This window comes from Heptranchias perlo, chromosome 1 (assembly GCF_035084215.1).
Source record: "Heptranchias perlo isolate sHepPer1 chromosome 1, sHepPer1.hap1, whole genome shotgun sequence".
NCBI classification, from domain to species: Eukaryota; Metazoa; Chordata; class Chondrichthyes; order Hexanchiformes; family Hexanchidae; genus Heptranchias; species Heptranchias perlo.
The window spans coordinates 141402965-141430224 of record NC_090325.1 but is presented as its reverse complement, the minus strand read 5'-3'; the positions used below and the strand labels follow the sequence as shown (position 1 = coordinate 141430224).

The 27260-nt window shown below is 43.4% G+C and overlaps 1 protein-coding gene across 2 annotated transcripts in view; it reads right to left on the bottom strand.

Annotated features, from left to right (window-relative positions):
• Positions 1 to 27260, bottom strand: part of sh3d19 (SH3 domain containing 19) — a 133219-nt gene that overhangs the window by 61923 nt on the left and 44036 nt on the right. For both annotated transcript variants that reach the window (XM_067992116.1, XM_067992124.1), the window contains exons 3-7: positions 8668 to 8708; positions 7336 to 7381; positions 6227 to 6374; positions 5942 to 6128; positions 2759 to 3799 (exon numbers count right to left, since the gene is read on the bottom strand). In XM_067992116.1, coding sequence (XP_067848217.1) covers positions 2759 to 3799; positions 5942 to 6128; positions 6227 to 6374; positions 7336 to 7381; positions 8668 to 8708 — 1463 coding nt within the window. The remainder of the gene's footprint in view (positions 1 to 2758; positions 3800 to 5941; positions 6129 to 6226; positions 6375 to 7335; positions 7382 to 8667; positions 8709 to 27260) is intronic.

Below are 27260 nucleotides of genomic sequence, written 5' to 3'. Positions count from 1 at the left end.
GTACACCTTTTTTAAAAATAATTAAGCGTCCAAAGTTTTTGTTCATTGTTTATATTAGAGATACAGGCCTAGAATTTCAAGCATGCCCATTTCTGGGTGGACAGGGGGCCCGGGGAGCGGGGGTGAGGGAAATCCCGGCGCCTGAATAGTAAGGCCTGAGACGCACCCAATATTGAGCCTCAGGCCTCATTATCATCAAGCCGGTGAGCTGCAGGCCTTAACAGGTAGTTCGTGGTGAAGCAGAATAGAAGATCAGGCTAAAGGGGACCAAGAAGGGGGGCAACCAGGTCAGGAGAGGGAATTTCTAGGTCATACTGTAACAATTGCTTAAAGAATGGAATTAGGTGCACCAGAACGGATTGATTGCCTGCGGGGAATTTTGCATGGCAAAGGGAGTATATATTCTACACATCAAAAAAATGGCACTCATCTGCAGGATCCAATTTTCAAAAGTGTTCCATAAAGTGGTGGTACTTGGCTTCATGCCTGCAATTTTCCTCCTGATAACTTATTGATCTAAGCCAAGGTATTAAGTGGAAACCAGGCAGTTGATCCCCAGTGAAAGAGGGAAAGAAATTTGAAAGAATCATTCTGGATCACTCTCATCTACCTTGAAGCAGTGGGTCATAAAGTAGCAGAGGCTTGGGAACGGATTGATTGCCTGCGGGGAATTTTGCATGGCAAAGGGAGTATATATTCTACATGTCAAAAAAATGGCACTCATCTGCAGGATCCAATTTTCAAAAGTGTTATGTATAAACAGGGTCAAAACAACATTCCAATTACAAAGCTACCTATCTGGTCCCTGCCAATCAACACAAGTACTGGTCACTTTCTGCTTTAGATGTCAGCTTGTCTCATTTGGTGGCACTCTTGCCTTTGAATCAGAGGGTTGTGGTTCAAGTTCCACTACAGACTTGAGCATGTAATCTTGGCTGACACCAGTACAGAAGGAGTGCTGCATTGTTGGAAATACAGTTAAACCGAGGCCCTGTCTGCCAGCTCAAGTTGGTGTAAAAAATGCAATGACACTATATGAAGAATAGTAGTGAGTTCTCCCAATGTCATGGTCGACATTTCTCCTTAACCAACGCCACCAAAAATAGATTAGCTGGACATTCATTCATTTGCTGTTTGCGAGACCTTGCGTGCACAAATTATCATCCATATTTTCCGACAGAACAACGATGACTACACTTGAAAAGTAATCCATTGGTTGTAAAGCGCCTTCGGATGTGTAAGACACGATATAAATGCAAGTTTTCTTTCATTAACTGGAACGGCAGATTTATCCTCCATGAAGCGGAATCAATTAGAAATCTCAGCAATAGGAATGATGGGGGAGAAAAACAGCCATTCAGACTACTCTTTGCAAGTGATCATGTACAGTTTGCTGGGTCAGACTCTACCAAAATTATTTAATCTCCTGGGGAAAGTAAAGAAAACTCTGACATTTCATTGGAAATGGAACAAAACCTCCAGTATATAAAATTTGACCTCACTGATCCTTAACTAGAGTCCCTTCCTTGCTCCTCTATTTGTGTCCAGATGTCCCCATTCCCCTCCATCTCCCATCAAACGTGCCTCCCAGATTCATGTGCATTTGAGTTTCCTCCCCCCTCTATTTCATTTGCCACTAAAAATGCAACTCAGTACAAAAGAGAGCCTCGGGATGGGCAGCTACCCCAACTCCGTCATTCTTTGAAACTGGGTCTGTTATCACAATAAGGAATAGACAGATTTCGGAACACAAAGGAAACTGAAATAACTATCATCCCAAAATTAATCCCCAAATCACTCTCCCTATTGCTGTGACAATGAGAACGAAGGGAAATCTTATGGTGGTAAATACAGTGGGTTGGGGGGTAGCAGCTTTGAGGCATGGAGTGAAGGAGGTAATTGGAGACAACTGGAGGAAGAGACCAGATGATTTTTAGGGGAGAATCGGTGCAGAAAATAATGTCTCAATACCACTATCTATTACTTTTCTGAATTATAATAATTAAAGCTCAGGTATCAGCTCTCCTGAGGGCCTTGTGGGTACAGACATCATCCACTGTAGTACTGAGCCATACAGACCAGAAAGTCCCAGGTTTGATTCTCAGTCTATGCTGACGTAGGTGAGCCAACATTATGAGTGCTGCAGCATCCCAAGCTAGACTAGGAAAAAATAATCAGCTAGTTGAAGACAGTGTGATGGCTCAGTCATATATCCTGCAAATAGTTTGGCAATCCATCACAAGTTGCCTTTAAAGTAACTTAATAAGCTGGTTAAGATATGAATAGCTGAGCCACATAATCCAGAAAGCTGCAGGTTCAATACTTGGTCTGTGCTGAGGTAGTTGGGGCAGCACTGTGGATGCCACAATTGACCTTGGTGCACTTGGGGAAGAGGACGGGAGATAAGGCAAAATAAGGAATTGGCTGGGGTTCCTGCTCCTAATTGCTACCCAGCAAACTGTGCCCGACATGCACAAATATGGATGTTGGATGAGGACGGGATTGGCATTGGCTGTAATGCTCCCAATGGTCAAATAACTTTCCAATGCTCATTGGCTGGCCTCACATGATGATTTGCGTAAGGTACCAGCGGGCTGCTGGAACCTATGGAGCAACAATCAGCAAGTTCAGAAGAGATGAGGAGAAAATGGAGAGGAAAAATAATCCTAGGGTTCAAATGCTACCTTCTCTTACTGTGCCACCAGGGAATACACATAATGCAGCCTTGAGAAAACTAGTGAAGCTAACATTACATTACCTACTGTCACTAGAGAGGTCACATTATCTCCTGTTGGAGCAGCAGGTACAACATCATCGTCAAAACTTATCAGATCTTGTTCGCTTCTTGAGATTATTGGTAGAGAAGGTGCATGTTTGTTGGTTGAAGATCCTTCGACCTGCACCACAGATGCTTTTGTTATGGGCACCACTGAAGGTCTAGGAGCAGAAGGCTTAGGTGCTATAGAAGTTGCATCACGGTTTTCAGAAGGAATGGTCCTTTTTGCCACTGTGGGCCTTGGTGCTGGAACAGGAACTTGAATCCTCCTTTCTGTAGGTCTTTCTCTCTGAGTAGTGGCGGTAGCTGTAGGTACCTCCTCCCCATGATCTAAAGTATCATTACTTACACCACTCTGTTTTGAGTCTGCAGAGATAGTGGGTTTTGGTTTCTTGGGTGGTTCTGGCTTGGGTCCAACAGCTGTGCTCACTGTTTGTGGTTTTGGAAGCAGGATTGGTCCCTGCCTCTCTGCTGCTACAGGTTTTGATTCAGCCCCATTACCGGATTCTCCTGAATTCTTGTCAGCCACAGAAGGTTTGGGAGCTACAGTTGGTTTCCCTTGGGCTACTGCAGGCTTTGGCCCTAAAGATCGTGGAGCAACTTCTGGTCTTTTTGATGGCCGTGTGTTACCAGAAGAATTTTCAGAATCTGCTTGTGTTTCAAATGCTTTTATCCTGGAAAGGATGCTGTGTCCACTGATATCTCCCATTGTGCCTTGGTTAACAAAATTATCTTCTGCAAATGGATTTTGGCACAATGTTAACCCACGTATAACACCAATTTCGGAGGAACTTTCTTTATCTTCTCCCTCAGAAGTCTCACTTTGAAGTTCTTCAAAAAGTATCTTGAAGTTACCTAAGGACCTGGGCTTCGGTATGGGGCGCCCCACAACATTAGTGTTCGTTTGGACACTTTGTTCCCTACTGGAATTACTCTCTCTAGAAATCAAAGGTGCTTCACTTTCCACAGGCCTAATAGGAATGAGACACACCGCTGGTCTGGGAGGTTTCACTGGTCTCTGAACTAGAACAAAAGATATACAAGATAAGGTAAAAGAAGGTTTGTAAAGAGTAGACAAACATATATATTATATAATTTTTTTAAAAATTCATCATTGGGATTTGGACGTCATTGGCAAGACTGGCATTTATTGCCCATCCCTAGTTGCCCTTGAGGTGATGGTGCACTGCCTTCTTAAATAGCTGCAGTCCATGTGGTGAAGGTACTCCCACAATGCTGTTAGGTAGGGAGTTCCAGGATATTGACCCAGCGATGATGAAGGAACGGCAATATATGTCCAAGTCTGGATGGTGTGCGACTTGGAAGGGACCTTGGAGGTGATGGTGATCCCATGCACCTGCTGCCCTCGTCCTTCTAGGTGGTGGAGATCGCGGGTTTGGGAGCTGCTGCTAAAGAAGCCTTTGTGAGTTGCTGCAGTGCATCCTGTAGATAGGACACACTGCAGCCACGGAACGCCGGTGGTGGAGGGGGTGTTTAGGCTAATGGGTGAGAAATTAAAAATTCAAAAGTATATTAAAGACAACAAATGAAAGTGGATTACAAGTCAGCAATCCAATTGATGTGGATTATGACCTTGGAACCCAAGAATGACGCTCTAGTGGTTTGCTTAGATTCCAAACTTTAATCTTCTGACAACCACAAGTATTTTACATTATATTTTGTTTCCTTTTTTTTGGATAGCAGACACTTATTTTCATGCGGCTGTGTAATGCCAAGCGGCACAGAGATTTACAGGATATCATGCTGTGATGCATGAGGTCAGCAGGATATTGAGCTCTGTTGATGGTGAAATATAGAAGAATGCACCACTTCATGTAAGAATATATCCTACTTGTTTACAGGTTTAGATGTGGCTACATTACTTTCTGCCAGCAGAATACTCCTCTAGCAAATATAGTAACGTGCTGAAGAAGTCTTTGTTAAAAGCTCACCATAAGGAATGCAAAATTCAAAAGAAAGGCATACCACACTCTGATGTACAGCACCATGGAGTGAAGGGATGCAGGTTTGATATCTCATTCAATTGAATTCCTAATCTCAGTTGTGTTGCTGCAGGGATACACCAAAAGGAGGCCCAAGGATGAGGGGAAAAAAGATCAGAGGGAGAGTTTCCACTGGCCACATACCTCCTGGTGGTTAGCTAGGAGTGGCACTGGAGATGACCTGGTAGCAGGCCATTTGGCCTCTTGGCTATAGATGCATGGATCTGGATGAAGGACCAGGAGGAGAAACCCAGGCTTAAAAAAAAACAAAAAAAGAATCACATACCTGAAATAAAAACAGTGCTCTCTTTAAACAAATTTTAAAAATACAACTCAGTGTAGCACTGAGCGCAGACCAGGGATTGAGCTCTCCATGCCTCATATGGCTGAGTTAATGGATCTCAGCCAAGGTGACAATGGAATTGCTGCAATTGACCTCAGTGCTCTTGGCTTGGGATGAGAATTGGTTCAGAATTCCATTCCTGATAGCCATCGACACCCCTGTTGCAAGTGCATGTATGTTGATGTCAAGCGAAGACATGATTAGGCCCAGATGTGATTTACTCCCACCGACTAAATCCAGGGGCATGCTAGCGGGGCAAAGGGCTGGTGGAATCTACCCCAGCATTGGCCAGTGGAGAAGAGGTAAGAGGAGAAAGTCAAGGGGAAAGTTTTGAGGAGGAAAGACAATAAAACAAAGAAAAAAAACAATTATCAAAGTTATAAAACTGACATTGTCTTCAGTTCTTGCAAGGACAACTCTTCCCTTACTAATACAGACAGTGAGTAACTTGTCAACTCACCAGTTCAGCCAGGGAGTAGCATTGGACACAGAGAAAATTAGATAGATATATAGATACAGTGAGACTAACATTTTTAATAGGCAGCTGATCCAACTTAGTTGTATTCAAAACTACCTGGGTGCTCAAAAACTAAATAGGCAATTGTAATCAAAAATCCAAAGTTTTGAAAAGGGAACCTACATTACCAGCCATTTTGTGTTGTTATTTTAGTAAGTATAGTCCCTTAAGTTTAACTCCCATGTGCTACTTTCTGTTGCTAAATTTGCTATTATTATGTCATTACTTATCAATACTGATTTTAGTCATCTTGTTCTGCTCTTTACTTCTACGTGCCATTATGGAACAGGGTGGTTCCCTACCTGTCACAGGAGTGTTCTCTCTCAAACTTGTAAAATCAACGTCAGCACTCCTTGTCTCTAGGTTCTCAGTGTCCTGCTCAAATTCAGTCTGTGTTGATGTGGTTGTGGTTGAACGCCTTGGGGCAGGTGGTGTGGGCACCTGATGCTGGTTGATTTCTCTGATCACCTGCTCATATGACGGTGGAGACTGTAACCAAAGTTCAAAAAATGAACACCCCATCAACATGATCTCTACCAAAGTAATTCTCAAATAAGGTTACCCTCTTTTACAATCTGATTTCTTACTTCTGCTGCAACAGGTTCATCGATTCTCCAGAGAGTCCGAGGATATGAAAGTCCTAGCCCGGCAGGAGTTGCACAGTTCCCTGGTGTACCAGGATACCAAGGGCTTGGTCCTATGGGCTCTGCAGATAAGACTGTAATGGCTGGACGCCTGAGGGAAGATGGAAAAATTCTTTCAGTGACCCAGAAATGTAATATTTAGTGGCATTACCTAAAAACCTCTCATGTTTGCTTAGGCATTTACAAAAATGGAAATAGTTGGACAAATCACAGAGCGAATCCAAAAATTCACAATTACGCTGTCCATGCTCAATTAACCAATCTCACCCAGGAAGGCATCTTGGCATAATAATTAGCATCTGTGCCCCAAGGCTGAAGGGAAAAATAGAAAATCAACCAAGGTTCCCATTCCTGATCAATCCAGTGAACACTGCTGGAAAATACATCTGTGGTCAATAGGCAAGGAGTGCCGGTAGTTTGGTTGATAGCACTTCTGATCGAGTCGCCATCTCATTTTATATTTTGAATGCATTCTGCATCCTACATACACAAGGTAAAATTTATCATGTGCCGTTATTGGCCGCGTATATTCTAGACAAGTCTTTTACAAAATATATATTAAAATTTATCCAAAAGTTATTTTTAACATTGAGTGTGTGTCTGAATGACCAAGACTGGAAAATAGTCTTTCAATGAAGGTCTGGCTATCACTGAGTGAAAGAAACAGACAAACCAATTCAGTATTTTGCTCACCATTCAGTAAAGTGCGTGTTCTAATCAGTTCATCACACCAACATGCACAACACTCTTTTATAAAATTGTGTAACTTTGGGCCACACCTTGAAACACTTAAAGGATGTGTGGTAGGAAGTAAATTTGATCACACTGAATTTTAGCCACACTGCTGTGGAGAAGCACTTGGCTTCTGCTCAGCGGAAGGAAAATTGACAGGAATCCTACCAAGGCCCCTTTCCGCTACTGCTGGTTCAGAGTAATGCCGCCACAGACCTGGGTACAGATCAATCACCTGCCTTCTTAGCCGCAGTGGGTGGTCCAGGAAGATTAGAGGGGAAAACATTAATTTTAAATGGACAAAAACATGAGCCTCGTACCTCCTTTCTCTCCGCAGTTCACTCTGCGATGTTGTGCGACTCGATGCTAGATAAGGTAAAAGGGAGAAAACAAAGAATCTGAACAGGACTGATAAAAGTATTAATTTGCTACTACAGCAGGGACCTGTTAATGGGAACATTCATTCAATCAACGGTATTTGTTTAGCAGGAACAAATGGATCCGGAGATTTTTTTTGGCCGGCATAGATGTTCTTATTAATTAGCATCTTGGGTATTGGTATTCATCAGATTTCCAGTTACTATGGCTCTCAGTGGTCAGTGAAAACAAGTCAGCCTTCAAACCTGAATTGCTCACTAATGCCTTGTGCATCTTTACGATACTTGTTCACAACTGTTTTTTCAGATTCAAAAAATTTACAAGAGGGCTCGATTTTATTTAACCCTTTGTGGATTGCAGTGGCATTTATGCACCAAAATATCAATAATGCGATTTGTGACTACATTGTGCAATGGTTAGCACACTATTCTTTTATCTCTGGAGTGAAAGTCTCTTCTGTTTGCTGACTGTAAAGGACCAATATGAAATGGTTTTGGGTAATGTCAGCCAGTTCTCAGGGGCACAAAACAGCACCAAACTGTCGAGGGAGGATATTGAGGCTGATAACATCAAGTCAGTCATTTTAAGAGACAGTTGAACAGGCATTTGGTGATAAAAAAAATCAACTGACGGATATTGGTAGTGAACTCTGCATTCTATTTTTGAACTCTGGGAATGACCAGATGGACCAAAATGGTCTTTTCCAATCGAGTACATTCCTATATACCTTATGATATTCACCCTCAGAAAATTTCAAAAATAACTTTCAAGGAGTTATATCAGATAAAATAAGACTATAAAACACTGTTCAGTACTCAAAGGGTTAAAAGGTAGTTGGTATCCTAATTATTCCAACACAGCAGAAACCCGATACTCCAGGTTTATGTTAGGAATACAAGAGTTTCGGCAGCTGGACCTCAGCATTCCATCTCAGTCTATAATGTCCACGTGGAACATCCGCAAAGAAGCTTCTCCTGTATTTGAAACTCTCCCAGACACAGTGCCACTGTCTGAGACCCGGTCCTCTAAGTCCAAAAGTTAAAATGCAGAGTTTGTCCTCTGCTACACCAGAGTTTGTTGCAGCATTTGTTCGCCCGTTAAAATCCTCTGGACTCTCCTCCTTGGCACCATATCAAAGTTTTCTATAGACCATTTTGTACTCCCAGCAACCACCGGGGTGAATTTAATGAGATCTCTGTCCTTGTCAAAGACACCTCCAGCTGCACTGTGCTGTTATGCAACCTATAATATATAAAAAGATGCTGCTTACTTACTTCTCTTGATAGCTGCCCTTATAGTGGATAATGGTCCATGGCTGTTTAAAAAAACACAAATGTTCAGTCATTTGGAAATACAAACTACTTATCTGCATTACACCATCGTTTTTCTACAAGTTATATTTTTTTTTAATTAAAATATTCCATTTTCTATTTCTATTTATGGTAATGAAACAGCAAAATACAACTGCACATTTATTATTGAATGAAAGGTAGAACAAAAGAATATGTGCTATATGCAGAATTTTACTGGTGGCCTAGTGGTCATTCGGCCGGTCTATTAAAGATCTGTGATATGGGTGGTAGGACATAGGTTCATAAATGCAATTCTTCCCCCTTGCTCCCCCACCCTTCCCCAAGCAGAATTCATTTTATGTGCCTCGTTCTTATGATCATTGTGTGGCAGGGGGGAAAAGAGGGTCAATAACTTTATAAAAAGACTGGGGTCCATTTAAAACAAACAAACATAGGTATAGTATGCCCAATGGCTCAGTGGATTAATGAACCACGTAGTGTGGTACAATACAAACTTGGAAGGGTCCCAGTTTGACTCCTGGCCTGTGCTAAGCTAATTGATCTCAGCTTAAGTAGGGTGGATCACTACAATTAGCTTCAGTGTCCCCTGAGCTATCTAGTGAACCCTGCTGGAAAGTGAGCATGTTGATGTTGGAGTGCATTTCCCCACTGAGCCATGAGGGGATTTGCACCTTCACTCTCTGCCTTATCCTGACCAAGATCAGGAGCTCACCATGAGAACTCAAGCACTCCCACCGTATGATGCAATGGTATAAAACTTCCCCAGGGGTTCCCCGATCTCTCATCGTAACTTTGGTGAAAACGCCAGGGAATTGGCAGCTTACACCATTTCTCCGGGGTTTTTGCCAATCTTTTGCTGATGTTACGGCAGGAGATTGGAAGAATCCCCATGGAAATACTAGGCGAATGTGTCATAATGCCAGCACAATGTACTTGTTTTCCATTCTGTGCAAGGATGTGAGATAAACTGAAACATTTGAATCTGGTGTAATATTTCACTTTGGTTCAGAAATCCTAAGGTGTCCTTGAAAAGGGATAACTGTTTTAATCATACACAGTAACCAGCAGCAAAAACATGATGAAAAACAAAGAGCGTTCAAAGGCGAACCAGCCTAATAAACAACACCAATTCTTCACAGGTGTCTTGGATGGGTCCTATTACTTAACTGAGAATTGATACTGCCTCATATTAACCCATACCACTTTGATGCTTTTCCAAGTGAAAAGTTGGAGAACTTCTGCACCAGCCCAGAATATTGTATTCAAACGGGATACCACTTTCACAGGAAGTTCTCTGACTCTTACAGCTTTGTTTTTGGTTAGTATGGTATTAGGATTGCTTTATCCAAGGCAGTATTATTGCTGTCCTCATTCCTTCTAACTTACTGATCAAAGTTCTTTCTTTATATATATTTTTCCAATTCCCTTATAAACTTGCTCGCTTCTTCCTGCCAAAGAACAAATCCGATTGGGATTACCATTCTAAATTGCCGAGTTTTCCATCAGCACACTCACTTCTCTTGGCACATAGTTAGTTCTGAATCCTGGAACAGAATGACACACACGAAACAAACAGCAAAGCAGCTGTGCAAGGCTGCGAATGGCTGCAGTAACTCAGGACAGGAAGAGTGATGTTCTGCTAGTCTGGGATTCCAACAGACAATGAGGGCAGCACCCTCTGCGACAACCGCGTGGAATTTCCCTACAGTCTGCTGCGAGTTATTATCTATAAGTCCTAAGGCAACGGCAGCATAGAAGTAGAATGCCCTTCTGTAAACATCATTTAGACACTCAAGCAAAGACTGTCTGAAATTCACACACACACACACACACACACACACACACTCTTACTACTTGATACGCTGTACTTGTACATTATTATAAAATACTAATATGAAAAAAACGTCATGGGTGCAACCTAATGTTGAGGTTACTGTTTTAACCCTACTGTTCATATTATTATCTGATTAAGTGTTAGGCATTTAGACCATGCATGTGGCATGCACTACAATAGTTTATCCCTCTTTCTGGATAATTTTCATTGTCTTAGCATAAACCTGGTGTTGCTGCAGAACAAGACATGTTTTCACCACATTTCAAAACACTTCTCACTCAAGTATCAGCCTGGTTATCTTCATCTCGTCACTTTACCTTCTAGTTTTAACTACTTTTTGCTTTCCATTCCAACTCGTCAATTGATCGCGGTCTCTGCTTGCCAGCTAAGCAGTTGGTCTCTTGCTCTTCTCACCATTCTCCTTCTTAGTTTGACCTCTTCTCTGTCCCAGCCTGGCCTTCGGTCTCCGCCACTGCTCTGCACAAGTGCTCTCAACTGTCAGTGCTAGTACAGTTCCAAAATGTATAATTTCTCCCATTTGCAGCAGAGCAGAATTAAATTGTCAGTGCCCTGCTGAACTTTTGTTTCTCATTCTTTCCAAGCGCCAATTACACACGTTCTTTCAACGCTCTTGCTCCTCCCTGTATCCTGACTATTGAAACAGACTCATCCCACAAACTGCTGTTCCAATTAATTATCAGAACACAGGAACTTCTTACTTCCCTTAGTCTTTCTTTCCTCTTACATTCTTCAAGCTTTTAAAACCCAAGCTTAGTGCCACATAATCACTGCTTCCTGATTTACCTTATCTTTTTTATTTTCTTCAACCCTTGTGGTATCCTGCACTATGGGCTTTGGCCCTTCATCTAGGTTTCCCAAACTCAAACTACCACTGGAGAGCAATTCAGAAATTATTCCCCCACCTCACACATAAATTAGTCCAGGTAGCGTAAGCAGAGGATCTGAATCCAAGTCATTTTAGGCATCACACAGTAATACACCATACAAATCATATCATGTAATAGTGGTCAGTAATAGTGATTTAGAAGATGAGACAAAGGGTGAGATAATTGATGAGAGGACAGGTGAGACAGGTGATGGAATAACCTGTATAATGATGCAATGTGTATGATAAGTCAGGATTCAGATATGTACACAAACTAAAAAAGCACACGAACTGCAGAAAGTTGGTCACGTGTCGACCTCTTTTGCATGTATATGGGCTGCTAGAGAAATGGATTTAACATAAGATACTAAAGATTCGATTTTAACCCTGCTCAGCCAGCAGGAACAGGGTGGGTGGGTCTGGACTCTGGACTCTCTTTCCCCCCCCCCCCCACTCCATCACTACTTACCATATGTCGAGAACCGTTCCTTTGGTTCCCTGGCGACGGACTCCTGCCGCGTGAAATCCCACTTCCGCCTGCCTCGTCATTCCCGTGGGTTCGGGCGGGAGTCAATGGTGGAACATGATAATGAGGCTCTGGAGTTAAAATGGCCCAGACCTCATTCCACACTGTCATAGGCGCTTCCCACCTGCCCCAGCCTCCACATGCCATACTCCAGCCCCAAGTTATGATCAGGGATCATATTTTAATGGCAGAAATCCCATTTCAATAAACCGAGAGAGAAAAAACTCTAATTTTAGTTCTTCAAACTCTGGTGGATGCATGACTAACATGACAAAGTCAGCTCTGAAGGTGAAGAATACTAATGACATTCCAGTTTGAGTTTATTGTAAAATGACTCCACCTAATTCGCACTGCATATCGTAACTGCCCCACATCTTACATCTGTGGAAAAGTTTCAGCAAGATGGTGCAGTTGGCCATTCCCCAACCTAATAATTTTCCAACAAAAGCTCTGCTGAATAAAGCCACATCCAGCTTTTAACTATTTTTCATTTTTTTCTAAGCAGTACACAGCCAAATAGAGGCTGTCATCTGAATCCTGAACACAACCTCTGTTCACTGAGACGGGATACTATTAACTGTTACTGTGTCAAGGCAGACTTTACACAACAACTGTAATGGGAAACCTGAGTCACTGGTACTGGAGGAATTAATAGCTACACATACCTATCACATGGTACAAACACACACACACACACACACAAATATAGTTATAGGCTCATGTGAAATTTCCACAAACTAAACCCTTTTCCTTCAACAGAATAAAAAAGGCCAAGGTCAATGAAACTTCAAAAGGGAGTTTGACGTCAGCAATTGCAGATTCAAGATTCATGGTAGACCCTTAAATGGACAGGATGATAGTCATATTTATCTTTTACTTTCAATTCAGTAATTATTAAATGTTCAAATTGTATGGGGAATCTTGGGTGCAAATATGAATTTGATTAATTCTGGTTTGGTGATAAAATCTAACCAGGGCAGAGAGTCAAAAAAATGAAAAACAAAAAAGCAGCCACTCAAAACATCATTGTGTTCCAAAAGGTCAGATGAAAACCATTAACTCTGTGACTCTGCACTACCAGATATCCTGTCCTATTGTTGCAACAACAGTTGTTCAAATCCCTCATAGAAAATAAATGCTAGTTTTGCAGGACATTCAGTACAGGTCACTGATTGAACAATTGTCTCATCTAGGGAACAGAATGAGGGACTCCAGGATTTTCATGGCTGTGCAAATTGCATAGTATTTTACATGGACCCAGCTTCAGCCTTTCCTCTATATTCTTGTTCCAATTTGGTGTCTGCTGCTGATACCTTCTTGGGTTCAGTGGTGTCAATCGCTCCTGTAAGCGGATCCCACATCACTTATATTTTGGAGTTGACTCTCGCTGCCCAATATCGACTTGAACAATAGCATAACCAAGGGTTGTAATAGTTATACCTCCTCATGATCTGAACTCGATGTTTGTGTCTATTGCATGTCGTCCCATGTTTCTCCAATCTTTTTGGATGCAGACCGAGAAAACACTTAGTAAGACGAGACCAAATATGAATCATTGCGCTGCTTTATTTCACAATGAGTGAACATAAAGAGCAACAGTTATGATCAGACTCACTTAATTCAAATCGGTACAACTGGTCATTGTGCTATAATACAAAATATTGAACATGCTATGCTTCCCCACATTAGTGGGTCGTCTTGCTTGACGTAAACAAAATAACTACTCTCCTGCATTCTCCTTCTGAGCCAGGCCAAATCTTGCCCTCAGGCTTTCTGGTAAAAAGTGTTGGTTTCATCCTTCTGTGCACAGCCAGAAGGGAAGGCCCGCCAGAGAACCAATGCCAAGCTCCTGGGATCAGAAACATCATAGCACAGTGGGTGTGAGGTGATTAACAATTACCAAGACAGGCTAATGAACTGCATTCTTTTACAATCTTTGGGGAAACAACTTCAGTGTCTAGCCGATTAGCATAATTAACCACCTATTGTCTCAATGCTTTTTTTTTCTAAACTTGTGTAAATATATTTTGCTTTTAAAACCCAACATTTAAAAGTAATTCTTTCCCCCTCCCCCCTCATCCTTTCGGTGGAAAAATGGTCAGAAAAAAATCCTGAATTGTGGGAATTCTGGCTAGAAATATTGAACCTGTTGCATATGTAACATGCAATAACTCCTAATACCTGCAGTACCTTTTTTATCCAGCAGGTGCTTCTTTTCTATATTAAAATTCTTTTATGTCTGGTCCAGGTTAAAGACTATCATTCCTCCCCCTACCCCCTTCCTTATTATCAAACTGTTGGACAAGAGAGGGAGCAGGGGGAAGAGTGATAGGTGGGGGGAGGGGGTGTGTGTGGAGAATCTGGCTGCAGCGGTTAAGATAATATCGTGTAATTGTGTGTTTGTCTAACAGATGAAAAGTAGTTGATTTGATCATGCATTTGATAAGTTCCTCGCTGAGGTGTAAAAGTTCAACGAGTTAGAACTTGAGCTGCTACAAACAGAAATCTAAACAAAAATAACGACAGGTACAGCGTTTTAAGAAAAGGAGTGGTATCATCTCAATTTTATTGAAACCTAGTTTCACACAAACACAGACAACTGTCCGTCATTGGCAGAATCCCATATGATGCACATAACAATCTGGAAAACTCACAAATGTTGACCAATAGCTTTGAAGAAGCTGACAACTCAAAAAAAACCCAGCCCTGAATATAAGCCTCTGACGTAGTTAGATGAAAGTGCACTAGGGACCAGGCTTGTCATAAGTTAAGCTGCAGATATACCCAAAAAATTTATCACTTGTACAAGCAGAAGATTGTGGCAAAAATTACATGGAGTTTCCAACATTTCTACCTGATATCGCTGCTGCTCCGGGGGATAGAACTTTGTTAAAATGCTGTGGATCAGAATTCCTGATCTTACAAAAACTCTCTCAGTATTTCCATCCAGTGTGCAGCAGAGTTCCATGCTTCAGAGCTGTAGCAACATCAGTGAAGTAGTGGAAACGATAGCTAGATGTTGAAATACATTGAGTCTACAGCAGAGAAACAGGCCATTTGGCCCAACTGATCTATGCTGGCATATATGCTCCACACGAGCCACCTCCCTTCCTACTTCATCTACCCCTATCAACATATCCTCTTATTCCTTTCTCTTCCGTGTGCTTATCTAGCTTCCCCTTAAATGCATCTATTCTATTTGCCTCAGCTATTCCTTGTGGTAGCGTGTTCAACATTCTTACCACTCTTTGGGTAAAGAAGTTTCTCCTGAATCCCCTATTGGACTTATTAGTGACTATCTTATATTTATGACCTCTAGTCTTGGACTCCCCCAGAAGTAGAAACATTTTCTCTATGTCGACCCTATCAAACCCTTTCGTTATCTTGAAGACCTCTATCAGGTCACCCCTCAGCCTTCTCTTTTCTAGAGAAAAGAGTCCAGCCTGTTTAGTCTTTCTTGATAAGTATATCCTCTCAGTTCTGGTATCATCCTTGTGAATCTTATTTGCACGTTCTCCACTGCCTCTATATCCTTTTTATAATATGGAGACTAGAACTGTGCACAGACCACAGTCCTGTGGTCTAACCGAGGTTCAATACAAGTTTAATATAACTTTTCTGCTTTTCTATTGTACCCTCTAAAAATGAACCCCAGTGCTTGGTTTGCCTTTTTATGGCCTTATTAACCTGTGTCATTACTTTTAGTGATTTGTGTATCTGTACCCCGAGTCCCCTTTGCTTCTCTACCCCATTTAGACTCTTATTATCCAGGCAATATGTGGCCTCCTTATTCTTCCTACCAAATTGCACCAGCTCACATTTATCTATATTGAAATTCATTTACCAATTACACGCCCATTCTGCAAGTTTATTAATGTCTTCTTGCATTTTAACGCATTCTACCTTTGTATTAACAACACCCCCAACTTGGTGTCCTCCGCAAATTTTGAAATTGTACTTCCGATTCCTGAGTCCAAATCGTTAATGTAAATTGTGAACAACAGTGGTCCCAGCATCGATCCTTGTGGAACAGCACTTCCCACCTTTTGCCAGTCTGAGTTGCTACCCTTAACCCCTACTCTCTGTTTTCTGTTTTGCAGCCAGCTTGCTATCCATTCTGCTACCTGTCCCAACTCCACATGCTCTGACCTTAGTCATGCCTCTTATCGAAGGCCTTTTGAAAATCCAAATATATTACATCTACTACATTACCCTTATCTACTCTTTCTGTTACTTCTTCAAAGAATTCAATAAGGCTGGTCAAGCATGACTTTAACTTCTGAAATCTGTGCTGTCTACTCTTCATTATATTTTCATTCTCTAGATGTTTTTCTATTACATCTTTGAGTAAAGATTCCATTATCTTTCCTACCACCAACGATAATGTAACTGGTCTATTGTTCCCTGGACTGGTTTTATCTCCCTTTTTAAATATAGGAATCACATTGGCTGTCCGCCAGTCCTCAGACACTATTCTCTTTTCTAATGAATTTTTATGTATATGTAATTGCGTCTCTACTATCTCTTCCCTAACTTCTTTTAATATGCACGGATGCAATCCACCCGGACCAGAGGTTTTATCCTCTCAAGTTTGATTTGTTTATCAATTATCTCCCCCCTTTCTATCTTAAATGTTTTTGTACCTTTTTTGATCTCCTCTTCTAATGTCATGCTTACCTTGTTAGTCTTCCTGGTAAATAATGAGGCAAAGTAACTTCAATATTTTTGCGATCTCACTGTTTAGCCAAGAGTCTAGGTGTAAAGCCAAGAGTCTAGCTCTGATTTTCAGCCGCAAATGCAGGTAAGCAGGCACCGACTCTATCACTGACCGTTCGTGGGCAATTGACATATAACATGAACCCAAGCAACTTGGAATACTCATAATAGTAAATGTTAGCCTGGAGGTGGAAACAAATGCAACCTCATTTTGCCATTAGATGTAATGTAATAAATGTAGCCTGGTCCTGGAAAGCAGTTTCACAACTTTGTCTCATCACCAAGGGAGTGGCAATAAGGTGCGGCTGTCATTCCACCCTCAGGAGCGCTTATTAGTTCCAGCACAGGTTTCTACTGCATAAAACTGTGCTTTGTCAGAACATATTCCTCAGATGGCTTTGCAGCGTGTGTGTGGGACTGGGACCCACCCCACTATAGCATTCACACGGTCCATCTCCACCCAAAACCTGTGCTTTGCAACAATGCGAGGCAAACTGATCTTTCCAGGTGGAGTATGGAGGGCCACTCCCTGACGTTGAACACGGCATCAACATGCGGAATTAAAAATAAAACTTCTGGTGCATTGCAACACACAGCCACTTATTAAAAATTACTGTAGAAAACTTATGGGGTTCAATGGCTGTAATAGCAAATTTAGTGATGTCTATATTACTACGAGCCCCACCTCCAACTATCATTTATTTTTCCCCGTTTTTGTCCCTTAGATCTCACTGTGGGGCAAATTCAGCAACAGTGGTAAACTGCACATGTACAAGGTTCCAAAATGGCAATCTGTGGCTTTAACAGCAATGCATGAATTGTCACACATGGGCGGTTAGTTCTCAGTCACATTTACGACTCTATGGATCCAATACTGGGGAGGATCTGTACAGGATGGTAATGCTAAAAGCCCATGACCAGATTCATAATGGCAACCCAACACCAAATGATGCCAGTGACACTTTTGGTCAACCTCTGTATAAAGGAACTCTTGTTCCAGTGGGGATAAACTACCTCCGATGACAAATGGGTTAAGTCTTTTAGATCACAGGATTGCTTCAAACAACATCCTCTGCCATTTCCGTCACCTCCAGTGCGATGCCACCACCAAACATATCTTCCCCTCTCCTTGCAGCATTCTGAAGGGACCATTCCCTCTGCGACACCCTGGTCCACGCTTCCATCACCCCCAATACCCACTCCCCTTCCCACGGCACCTTCACATGCAAGCACAGGAGATGCTACACCTGCCCTTTCACCTCTGCCTTTCCCACTGTCCAGGGCCCCAAACACTCCTTCCAGGTGAAACAGAGATTTACTTGTACTTCTTTCAACTTAGTATACTGTATCCGCTGCTCACAATGCGGTCTCCTCTACGTTGGGGAGACTAAACACAGATTAGGTGACTGTTTTGCTAAACACCTCCGCTCAGTCCGCAAGCGTGACCCTGAGCTTCTGGTCGCTTTCCATTTTAATTCTCTGTCCCACTTCCACTCTGACCTCTCTGTCATCGGCCTCCTACACTGCTCCAATGAAGCTCAACGGAAGCTCGAGGAACAGCACCTCATCTTTCGATTAGGCACTTTACAACCTTCCAGACACAACCTTGAACTTCAGATCATAACCACTGCTCCCATTTTTTTGGACAGCAGGCATTAATAATGGTTCTGCTGTTGCCATTTACAGCTGCTCTAGACCCATCTTTTGTTTCTTTACTTATCCTTCCTTGCCTTGCACCATCATCCCTTTTGTCATTTAATCAATCCTGCCCTCCACCCTATCACAGAACTTCCCCTTTGTTCTTTCCTCCCCTCCCCTCACCCCCTCCTTTTTCCCCTGGCTCTGTACTTGCTTATTAACTATTAAATCTCCAGCTCTGATGAAAGGGCATCGATCTGAAACGTTAACTCTGTTTCTCTCTCCACAGATGCTGCCTGACCTGCTGAGTATTTCCAGCATTTTCTGTTTTTATTTTGGAGTCCATAGGAGGTCATAAGAACAAACAACATAAGAAAAAGGAAAGGAGAAAGCCATACGGCCCCTCAAGCCTGCTCTACCATTCAATAAAATCATGGCTGATTTACCTAAACTCCACTTTCCCGCATTATCCCCAGATCCCTTGATTCCCTTAGTGTCCAAAAATCTATCGATCTCAGTCTTGAATATACTCAACGACTGAGCACCCACAGCCCTCCGGGTAGAGAATTCCAAAGATTCACAACCCTCTGAGTGAAGAAAGTTTTCCTCAACTCGGTCCTAAATGGCCAACCCCCTATCTTGAGACTGTGATCCCCTAATTCCAGACTCTCCAGCCAGGGAAAACAGCCTCTCAACATCTTCCCTCTCAAAATTTTATACATTTCAATGAGATCACCTCTCATTCTTCTAAACTCCAGAGAATCTCAGCCCATTCTACTCAATCTCTCCTCATTGGACAACCCTCTTATTGTAGGAATCAATCTAGTGACCCTCCAACATTTTCTGTTTTAATTCCGACTTCCACCATTCACAGTTTCTTTTGCTTTTTGTCTGACGCCTGAAAGTCCTCTTTCAATGAACAATGGGAGAATTCCTATTTTGTACTTAAAGGCCACTAACAAAATTAAAGCCAGGTGCGGCTTTGAAATGTATGATTTCTGAGAATGCGTTTTCATTAGTGGTTTGCTAGCTACAGAGGAAAAGAGGCATTCTCCTGTTTATCTGCTTGTATACTGGATCCACAGGGGTGCATTGCTAACACAAGGCCTTTATTCACTTCCATTGGATTCCTGGATCAACCTCTGCTGCCCCCTCAGCACTGGACAACCTCCAGCAGTGCAGCACTCGAACAGCTCCTGGACTCACTAGCTTTCCACAACTGTCTCCGAACCTAGTCATTGGTTCGTTGATGCTCCAGACTGACTCCGCCCAGTCTATAAGTCAACTCCGTCTCACCACAGGACCGCAGATATTAATTTTGGACTTTCTCATATCGTCTCCTCCCTATCCTCTGCTTACAACCAGCTCATCCAAAACTCTGCTGCCTGTATCCTATCCCGCACCAAGTCACGTTCACCCATCACCCCTGTGCTCGCTAACCTACATTAGCTCACAGTCCCCCAACGCCTCAAATATAAAATTCTCATTGTCATGTTCGAATTCCTTTCTGTCCTTGTCCCTCCCCATCTCTGCAACCTTTCTCCCGCCCTACAACCCTACAGGAACTCTGTGTTCCTCCATCTCCTACTACCTTCGCCCCACCATTGGCATTTGTGCCTTCAGCCATCTATGTCTTAAGTTCTGAAATTCCCTCCATAAACCTCTCCACCTCTCTCTACTCTTTTAAGCCCCTCCTTAAAGCCCACCTCTTTTACCAAACTTTTAGTCACCCCTCCTAATATCTCCTTGTTTGGCTCGGTATCAATTTTTGTCTAACAACGCTTCTGCGAAGCACCTTGGGACATTTTTCTACATTAAAAACCAAAAAGATCTGTTATGTGAGAGCTCTAAAATGCAATGGCATGTGAGTGTGGGGATGGAAAGGGCTCTTTGTCCAGCAGGGCTGTAAATATGTTGACCCACTTCCAACATTTCACTGGCAAAGAAAGTGGTGTCTTTGGCAAACCAGAGTTGCTGATACATCTCAAATCACTGTTAATAAAAACAACTAAGTTGTGAAATATCTTGTGGTCTGTAGTTTCTCCTATTGACTAAAAGTGACTCATACAGGCTGTCACAGTGGCTTACTGTAACAGACTAGAAGTATTAATGCACTCCTGCAATTCACTTAACAAAATACTGGGGGTGAAATTGATCTTCACCGATAGCTCAAAATGATTGCTAGTGAATCGGCAGCCCGTTATACATCACACCCGATTATCGTTTCTACTGAAGTCAATGGAAAAGAAAATCAGGCGCGACGTAAAACAGGCGGCTGCTTCGTTATCGGTCAGGCGCGGCGTAAAATGGCCGGCCGCTTCGTTATCGGTCAGGCGCGGCGTAAAACGGCCGGCCGCTTCGTTATCGGTCAGGCACGGCGTAAAGCGGGCGGCCGCTTCGTTATCGGTCAGGCGCGGCGTAAAACGGGCGGCCGCTTCGTTATCGGTCAGGCGCGGCGTATAACGGGCGGCCGCTTCGTTATCGGTCAGGCGCGGCGTATAACGGGCGGCCGCTTCGTTATCGGTCAGGCGCGGCGTATCACGGGCGGCCGCTTCGCTATCAGTCAGGCATGGCGTATCACGGGCGGCCACCTCGTTATCAGTCAGGCGTGGTGTATGACGGGCGGCCGATTCACTATCAGTCAGGCGTGGTGTATAACGGGCGGCCGATTCACTATCAATCAGGCACGATGTAAAATGGGCGGCCGATTCACTATCAATCAGGCGCGGTGTAAAATGGGCGGCCGATTCACTATCAATCAGGCACGGTGTAAAATGGGCGGCCGATTCACTATCAATCAGGCGCGGTGTAAAATGGGCGGCCGATTCACTATCAATCAGGCGCGGTGCAAAATGGGCGGCCGATTCACTTTCAATCAGGCACGGTGCAAAATGGGCGGCCGATTCACTATCAATCAGGCGCGGTGTAAAATGGGCGGCCGATTCACTATCAATCAGGCACGGTGTAAAATGGGCGGCCGATTCACTATCAATCAGGCGCGGTGTAAAATGGGCGGCCGATTCACTATCAATCAGGCACGGTGCAAAATGGGCGGCCGATTCACTATCAATCAGGCACGGTGCAAAATGGGCGGCCGATTCACTATCAATCAGGCGCGGTGTAAAATGGGCGGCCGATTCACTATCAATCAGGCACGGTGTATAACGGGCGGCCGCTTCGCTATCAGTCAGGCGCGGTGTAAAATGGGCGGCCGATTCACTATCAGTCAGGCACGGTGTATAACGGGCGGCCGCTTCGCTATCAGTCAGGCACGGTGTGTAACGGCCAGTGATTCGCTATCAATCAGGCGAGGTGTGTAACGGCCGGTGATTCGCTATCAATCAGGCACAATGTAAAATGGGCGGCCGATTCACTAACAGTCAGGCACGGTGTAAAATGGGCGGCCGATTCGCTATCAATCAGGCACGGTGTAAAATGGGCGGCCAATTCGCTATCAATCAGGCACAGTGTAAAATGGGCGGCCGATTCGCTATCAGTCAGGCGCGGTGTAAAATGGGCGGCCGATTCGCTATCAGTCAGGCACGGTGCAAAATGGGCGGCCGATTCACTATCAATCGGGCACGATGTAAAATGGGTGGCCGATTTGCTATCAGTCAGGCGCGGTGTAAAATGGCCGGCCGATTCGCTATCAGTCAGGTGCGGTGTAAAATGGGCGGCCGATTCGCTATCAGTCAGGCGCGGTGTAAAATGGGCGGCCAATTCGCTATCACCCATTTCACACCATCACCAAACATCAAATTCACCCCCAGAATGTCTATTTTATAGCTTACAAGAATAGACAAAATCAGCCAGCTTTTCTGTCCTATTTTTCATCATCAGTTAGAAACGTTCTTGGTGTGGTCTTCATCCTATTATACCCACAGTTTGTCACGCTCATTTGAAAGAAATAATTTCACACAGAACCTGTTGCATTTGCCCTGACTCTTAAAGCCTCCAGGTTTAAGTCTCAAACTTTACTATTACTCAGTCACCAAAGCTTGCTCTCAAGCCACAAGGTGGAACCTCCAAGTTTTGTTGGGGGAATGCCAGTTCAGATTAGTACCTACCATCTTATCACTAAACCAATAATGAAACCACAAATAATCACTACAGGTGTTAACTAAAGACAACACAGTGTATAGTTCCCGTTAATCCACCTTTTCAGGTTAGGGGGCTGTGAGGAAGGTAAACAGGGATGACACTAGAAAGGGAGGGTGGTAAGAAGCAACATTTAAAATAGATCATTTAAAATATATACCGGGGGGGGGGAATTTTAACCCAAATGGCCTAATGGGAATGAGACAGGATGGCCTTTAAAATGGAGCTTTAAGCCTTACTGCCCCGTTCCCACTGGAATCTCGCTGACTACCATTTTAACTGCTCACTGCAATTCAGTGGCTGAGGCAATCGCTGGAAGCAGGCGGAAACCTCCGAAATTTATACTAATTGGGGGTCCCAATATGTCAACAGGACCCCAATTAGACTTTAACTCCGAACTGAGCGGAGAAGGCACCAGTTTGAAATAGGTTAGCAGCTGTCAGGAGGACCAAGGGGCCCTTCGAGGTTAGTCAAAATCTTTCCTTTGTGGGGTCTGGAGGAGCAGGAGTGCTTCTCAAGGCAACACAAGGAAAGTTGCAGACTCTCCTGTCCCGGAGTCCCATCTTCTCTCCCATGGGACTTTCCTGAGACTCCCTTTGCTGCTGGCCAGCAGCCTCCGGCACCCCAAACTTCACTCTTGCCCACAGGCCAGCTGCTGCTTTCCTCCTATTTCGGGTGGACAGCTGACCAGCGGCATGTGGATGAGGCTGGGAGTTAAAATACCCCGGGCCTGAAATTTGAGCCAGAGAGTGCATTATGCACTCACCCAGCCTCCCCTCAAAACTCGCTGGGAGTTAAAAATGGACCTCATAGACAGGTGCACACACGCACACGCACGAGCGACACAATGTAATTGCTTATATTGTAGCTCAATAGAAAAGGGGTGTTACAGTTTGCTGTACACTGTTGAATACTGAAATACTTTTTTCCCCACCACTGCTGCTTCTGTTTTGACACAGTCCACTCCAGTAGCAGAAATTTGTAGAAAATTCCCTTTTTGGAGGGGGAAGGGCAAGTTATTCCAAAAATGTGCAGAATCTTTGAGCATAGCTTACATTTCTCTAATTCTACCTTTGAATATCCAAAGTTCAAAAAGGACAGATAGAATCATAGAATCACAGAATGGTTACAGCACAGAAGGAGGCCATTCGGCCCGTCGAGCCCGTGCTGGCTCTCTGCAAGAGCAATCCAGTTAGTCCCACTTCCCCGTCCTTTCCCTGAAGCCTTGCAATTTTTTTCCTTCAAGTACTTATCCAATTCCCTTTTAAAAGCCACGATTGAATCTGCCTCCACCACCCCACAGGCACTGAATTCCAGATCATAACCACTCATTGCTTAAAAAGTGTTTCCTCATGTCAGCTTTGGTTCTCTAACCAATTACCTTAAATCTGTGTTGTCTGGTTCTCGATCCTTCTGCCAATGGGAACAGTTTCTTTCTAGACCCCTTAATATTTTGAACACCTCTATCAAATCTCCTCTTAACCTTCTCTGCTCTAAGGAAAACAACCTCACCTTCTCCAGTCTATCCATATCACTGAAGTCCCTCATTCCTGGAACCATTCTAGTAAATCTTTCCTGCACCCTCTCTAAGGCCTTCATATCCTTCCTGAAGTGCGGTAGCCAGAATTGGACACAATACTCAAGTTGTGGCCAAACCAGTGTTTTATAAAGGTTCATGATAACTTCCTTGCTTTTGTACTCTGTGCCTCTATTTATAAAGCCCAGGATTCAGTATGCTTTTTTAACCACTTTCTTAACCTGTCCTGCCACCTTCAGCGATTTGTGGACATATACCCCCAGGTGTCTCTGTTCCTGCATCCCCTTTAGAATTGTACCTTTTAGTTTATATTGCCTACCCTCGTTCTTCCTACCAAAATGTATCACTTCACAGCGTTAAATTTCATCTGCCATGTGTCTATCCATTCCACCAGCCTGTCTACGTCCTCTTGAAGTCTAATCACTATCCTCCTCACTTTTCACTACGCTTCCAAGTTTTGTGTCATCTGCAAATTTTGAAATTGTGCCCTGTACATTCAAGTTCAAGTCATTAATATATATCAAGAAAAGCAGTGGTCCTAGGGGACCGACCCCTGGGGAATCTCCAGTCCGATAAACAACCATTCATCACTATTCTGTTTCCTGTTACTTAGCTAATTTCGTATCCATGCTGCCACTGCCCCTTTTATTCCATGGGCTTCAATTTTGCTTACCAGCCTATTATGTGTCACGTTAATGCAAATTACTTACTGTATTCTGAAAATTGTAAAAGGACTCAAAAGATTTGTGTAGAAGTATGATCAAGGGTTAATAATTCATTTAACTTTTATTTATTGAGAAATCTAGGAGAAGGGCCAAGGCCTCCAGTACAGGAGGAGATTAATAGAAAATTAATTAGTGTGGTGTTAATGAAACTAACAGTACAACTACGATTCATTTGAATATAAATGGTCTCTTCCAAGGAAAGCAATCCAAGTACAAACTGAAAATGTGCATGTGAGTGGGTTAAAATCTGAGCTGCCCATTACTATAATTATTTAGATGTGAAACAGAGTCCCATGCAAATTTAAACCATCAAGAGTTAATGGATTGAGTGCTGGGCTGTACAACATGTCCACTTTAACTAAAATCTTCAAACAGTAATGTTCATTAGGACTAGGAACATTGGTCTTGCAGTACTTCCAAGCTGACCTGATGTGAAAAGCATGTGGTGCAGCTGCTTCTGTACAGGGTGGGGACATTTTTGAAAAGAATTAGCCACAGACAGCTGGAAATATGTACTTCTTACTCCATCCAACAAAAGGAAAATTTCTCCAGTTTCAGCACAGCCTTCCTGAGGATTCTGTTACTAAACATGCCTTGAAATGATTTGTTTTCCCAATTTAAGTATCTGGGCAACAACATCTTTAAACAAAAATACAGTGCTGTTTTTATTGAGAACAGTGGGTTAAAATCAGAGCTGCCCATTACTATAATTATTTAGATGTGAAACAGAGTCCCATGCAGATTTAAACCATTCATTTCTCCCTACCAATTTTCTCCCCTCCTTTCCAGAAGGCATTGACTCCTTGCTGTGGTATAGCTCAATGAGTACCAGGCAACCCCAGCATCTCGCTCAAGTGACCATTATTAATGCATGACCTGTGGCACAGTATCATTAGGCCATTTAACCTTGGGGAGCATTGCACCAAGCCCAGCTCTGTCCTCACTCAATGTCCACATACATGCACTTCTGGCAGAGGTCACTAGATAGAGATCAGCTGTAGAAACCCAGGGTGAATTGTCTCCTAAAATTAAAAACAGAAAATGCTGAAAACACTCAGCACGTCAGGTAGCATCCGTGGAGACAGAAAGGTTGGGTTAACGTTCAAAGTCGATGACCTTTTATCAGAACTGGAAGATGTTACAGATGAACAGCTTATACGAGGAACAGTCCAGGGAAAAGGGGGCGGAGAGAAAAAAAAGAGAATGGTCTGTGATTAGGTGGTGGAGGGCAGGGGACAATTAAATGACAGAAGTGATGGTGGTGCAGGACAAAAGGAGGCAATAATGACAGAAATTAGAGAAACAAAAAGACGAATCCGAGACCCAGAGGGTACGCAGTCCCTTCAGAATGCTGAAAGGGAAGTGGAAGATGTGTTGGGTGGTGCAATTGCGATGGAGGTAGATGATCCATTGAATGCACAAATTGGTGGGGTGGAAGGCGAGGACAAGGGAGATCCCATCATTGAAAATTTTCTCTTCCCTAGCCCTGGGGTTCAGACACCAATTAGATTTTTAAAAATTCATTCTGGGATTAGGGTGTCACTAGCAAGGCCTGTATTTGTCTGTGTCTACTGCCACCACTGTGGTGGCAGTAACATATTCTACTATTGCCACCTGCCACTGACAGGATGCGGGAGGACAATACTCACTCTATGTCTGGAATATGCAATTTGAACCAGTCTGTTGCAGAGTAATTCAAGTTCTCTGGAATGTGTAATTTGACCCAGTCGTTGTTAGGCAGGCTACAGAGTTAAGACAAAGCACAGTGCTAACACTGCTGTGTTCGAAGAACATACAGTGCTAACACTGCCAAGTTCAGAGAATGCACAGCGCTGACTCTAGGAAGGTGTGTCTAGAAGGACAGATAGGAAGGTGTGAGGCCATGATGGGATTTCAACATGAGGATGAGAATTTTAAAATCAAGGTGTTAATCAAACCGGGAGCCAATGTAGGTCAGCGAGCACAGAGGTGATGGGTGAACGAGACTTCTTGCGAGTTAGGATATGGGCAGCAGAGTTTTGGATGAGCTCAAGTATATTGAGGGTGGAAGATGGGAGGCCGGCCAGGAGAGCATTGGAAAAGTCAAGTCTAGAGGTAACAAAGGCATGGATGAGGGTTTCAGCAGAAGATGAGCTGAGGCGGGGCAGAAATGCACAATGTTACAGAGGTGGAAGTAGGCGGTCTTGGTAATGGAGTGGATATATGGTCGGAAGCTCATCCCAGGGTCAAATAGGACGCCAAGGTTGCGAACAGTCTGGTTCAGCATCAGACAGTGGCCAGGAGGAGGGATGGAATCGGTAGTTGGGAACGGAGTTTGTGGCAGGGACCAACGACAGGAGAGTGGGGCCTTGAAGGGGTAAAGAAAAAAGAAAAAAGGGGAAATAGAAGCGATGGGCTCGGGTCCAGAGCAACAGCCAAAATGCACATGCAAGTGGGCACAAGGAAACTCAAGTTACATAGGCATGGTTACAGGGCAAGATTGGGATAGATATGTCCTGGTAATAAACAGGGAATAGAGAGGAGACAATAGGAGGGAGTCCAAAGCTAAAGTCAGAGGTCCCATGATGGGATAAGGTTGACGTAGATAGGGTGGG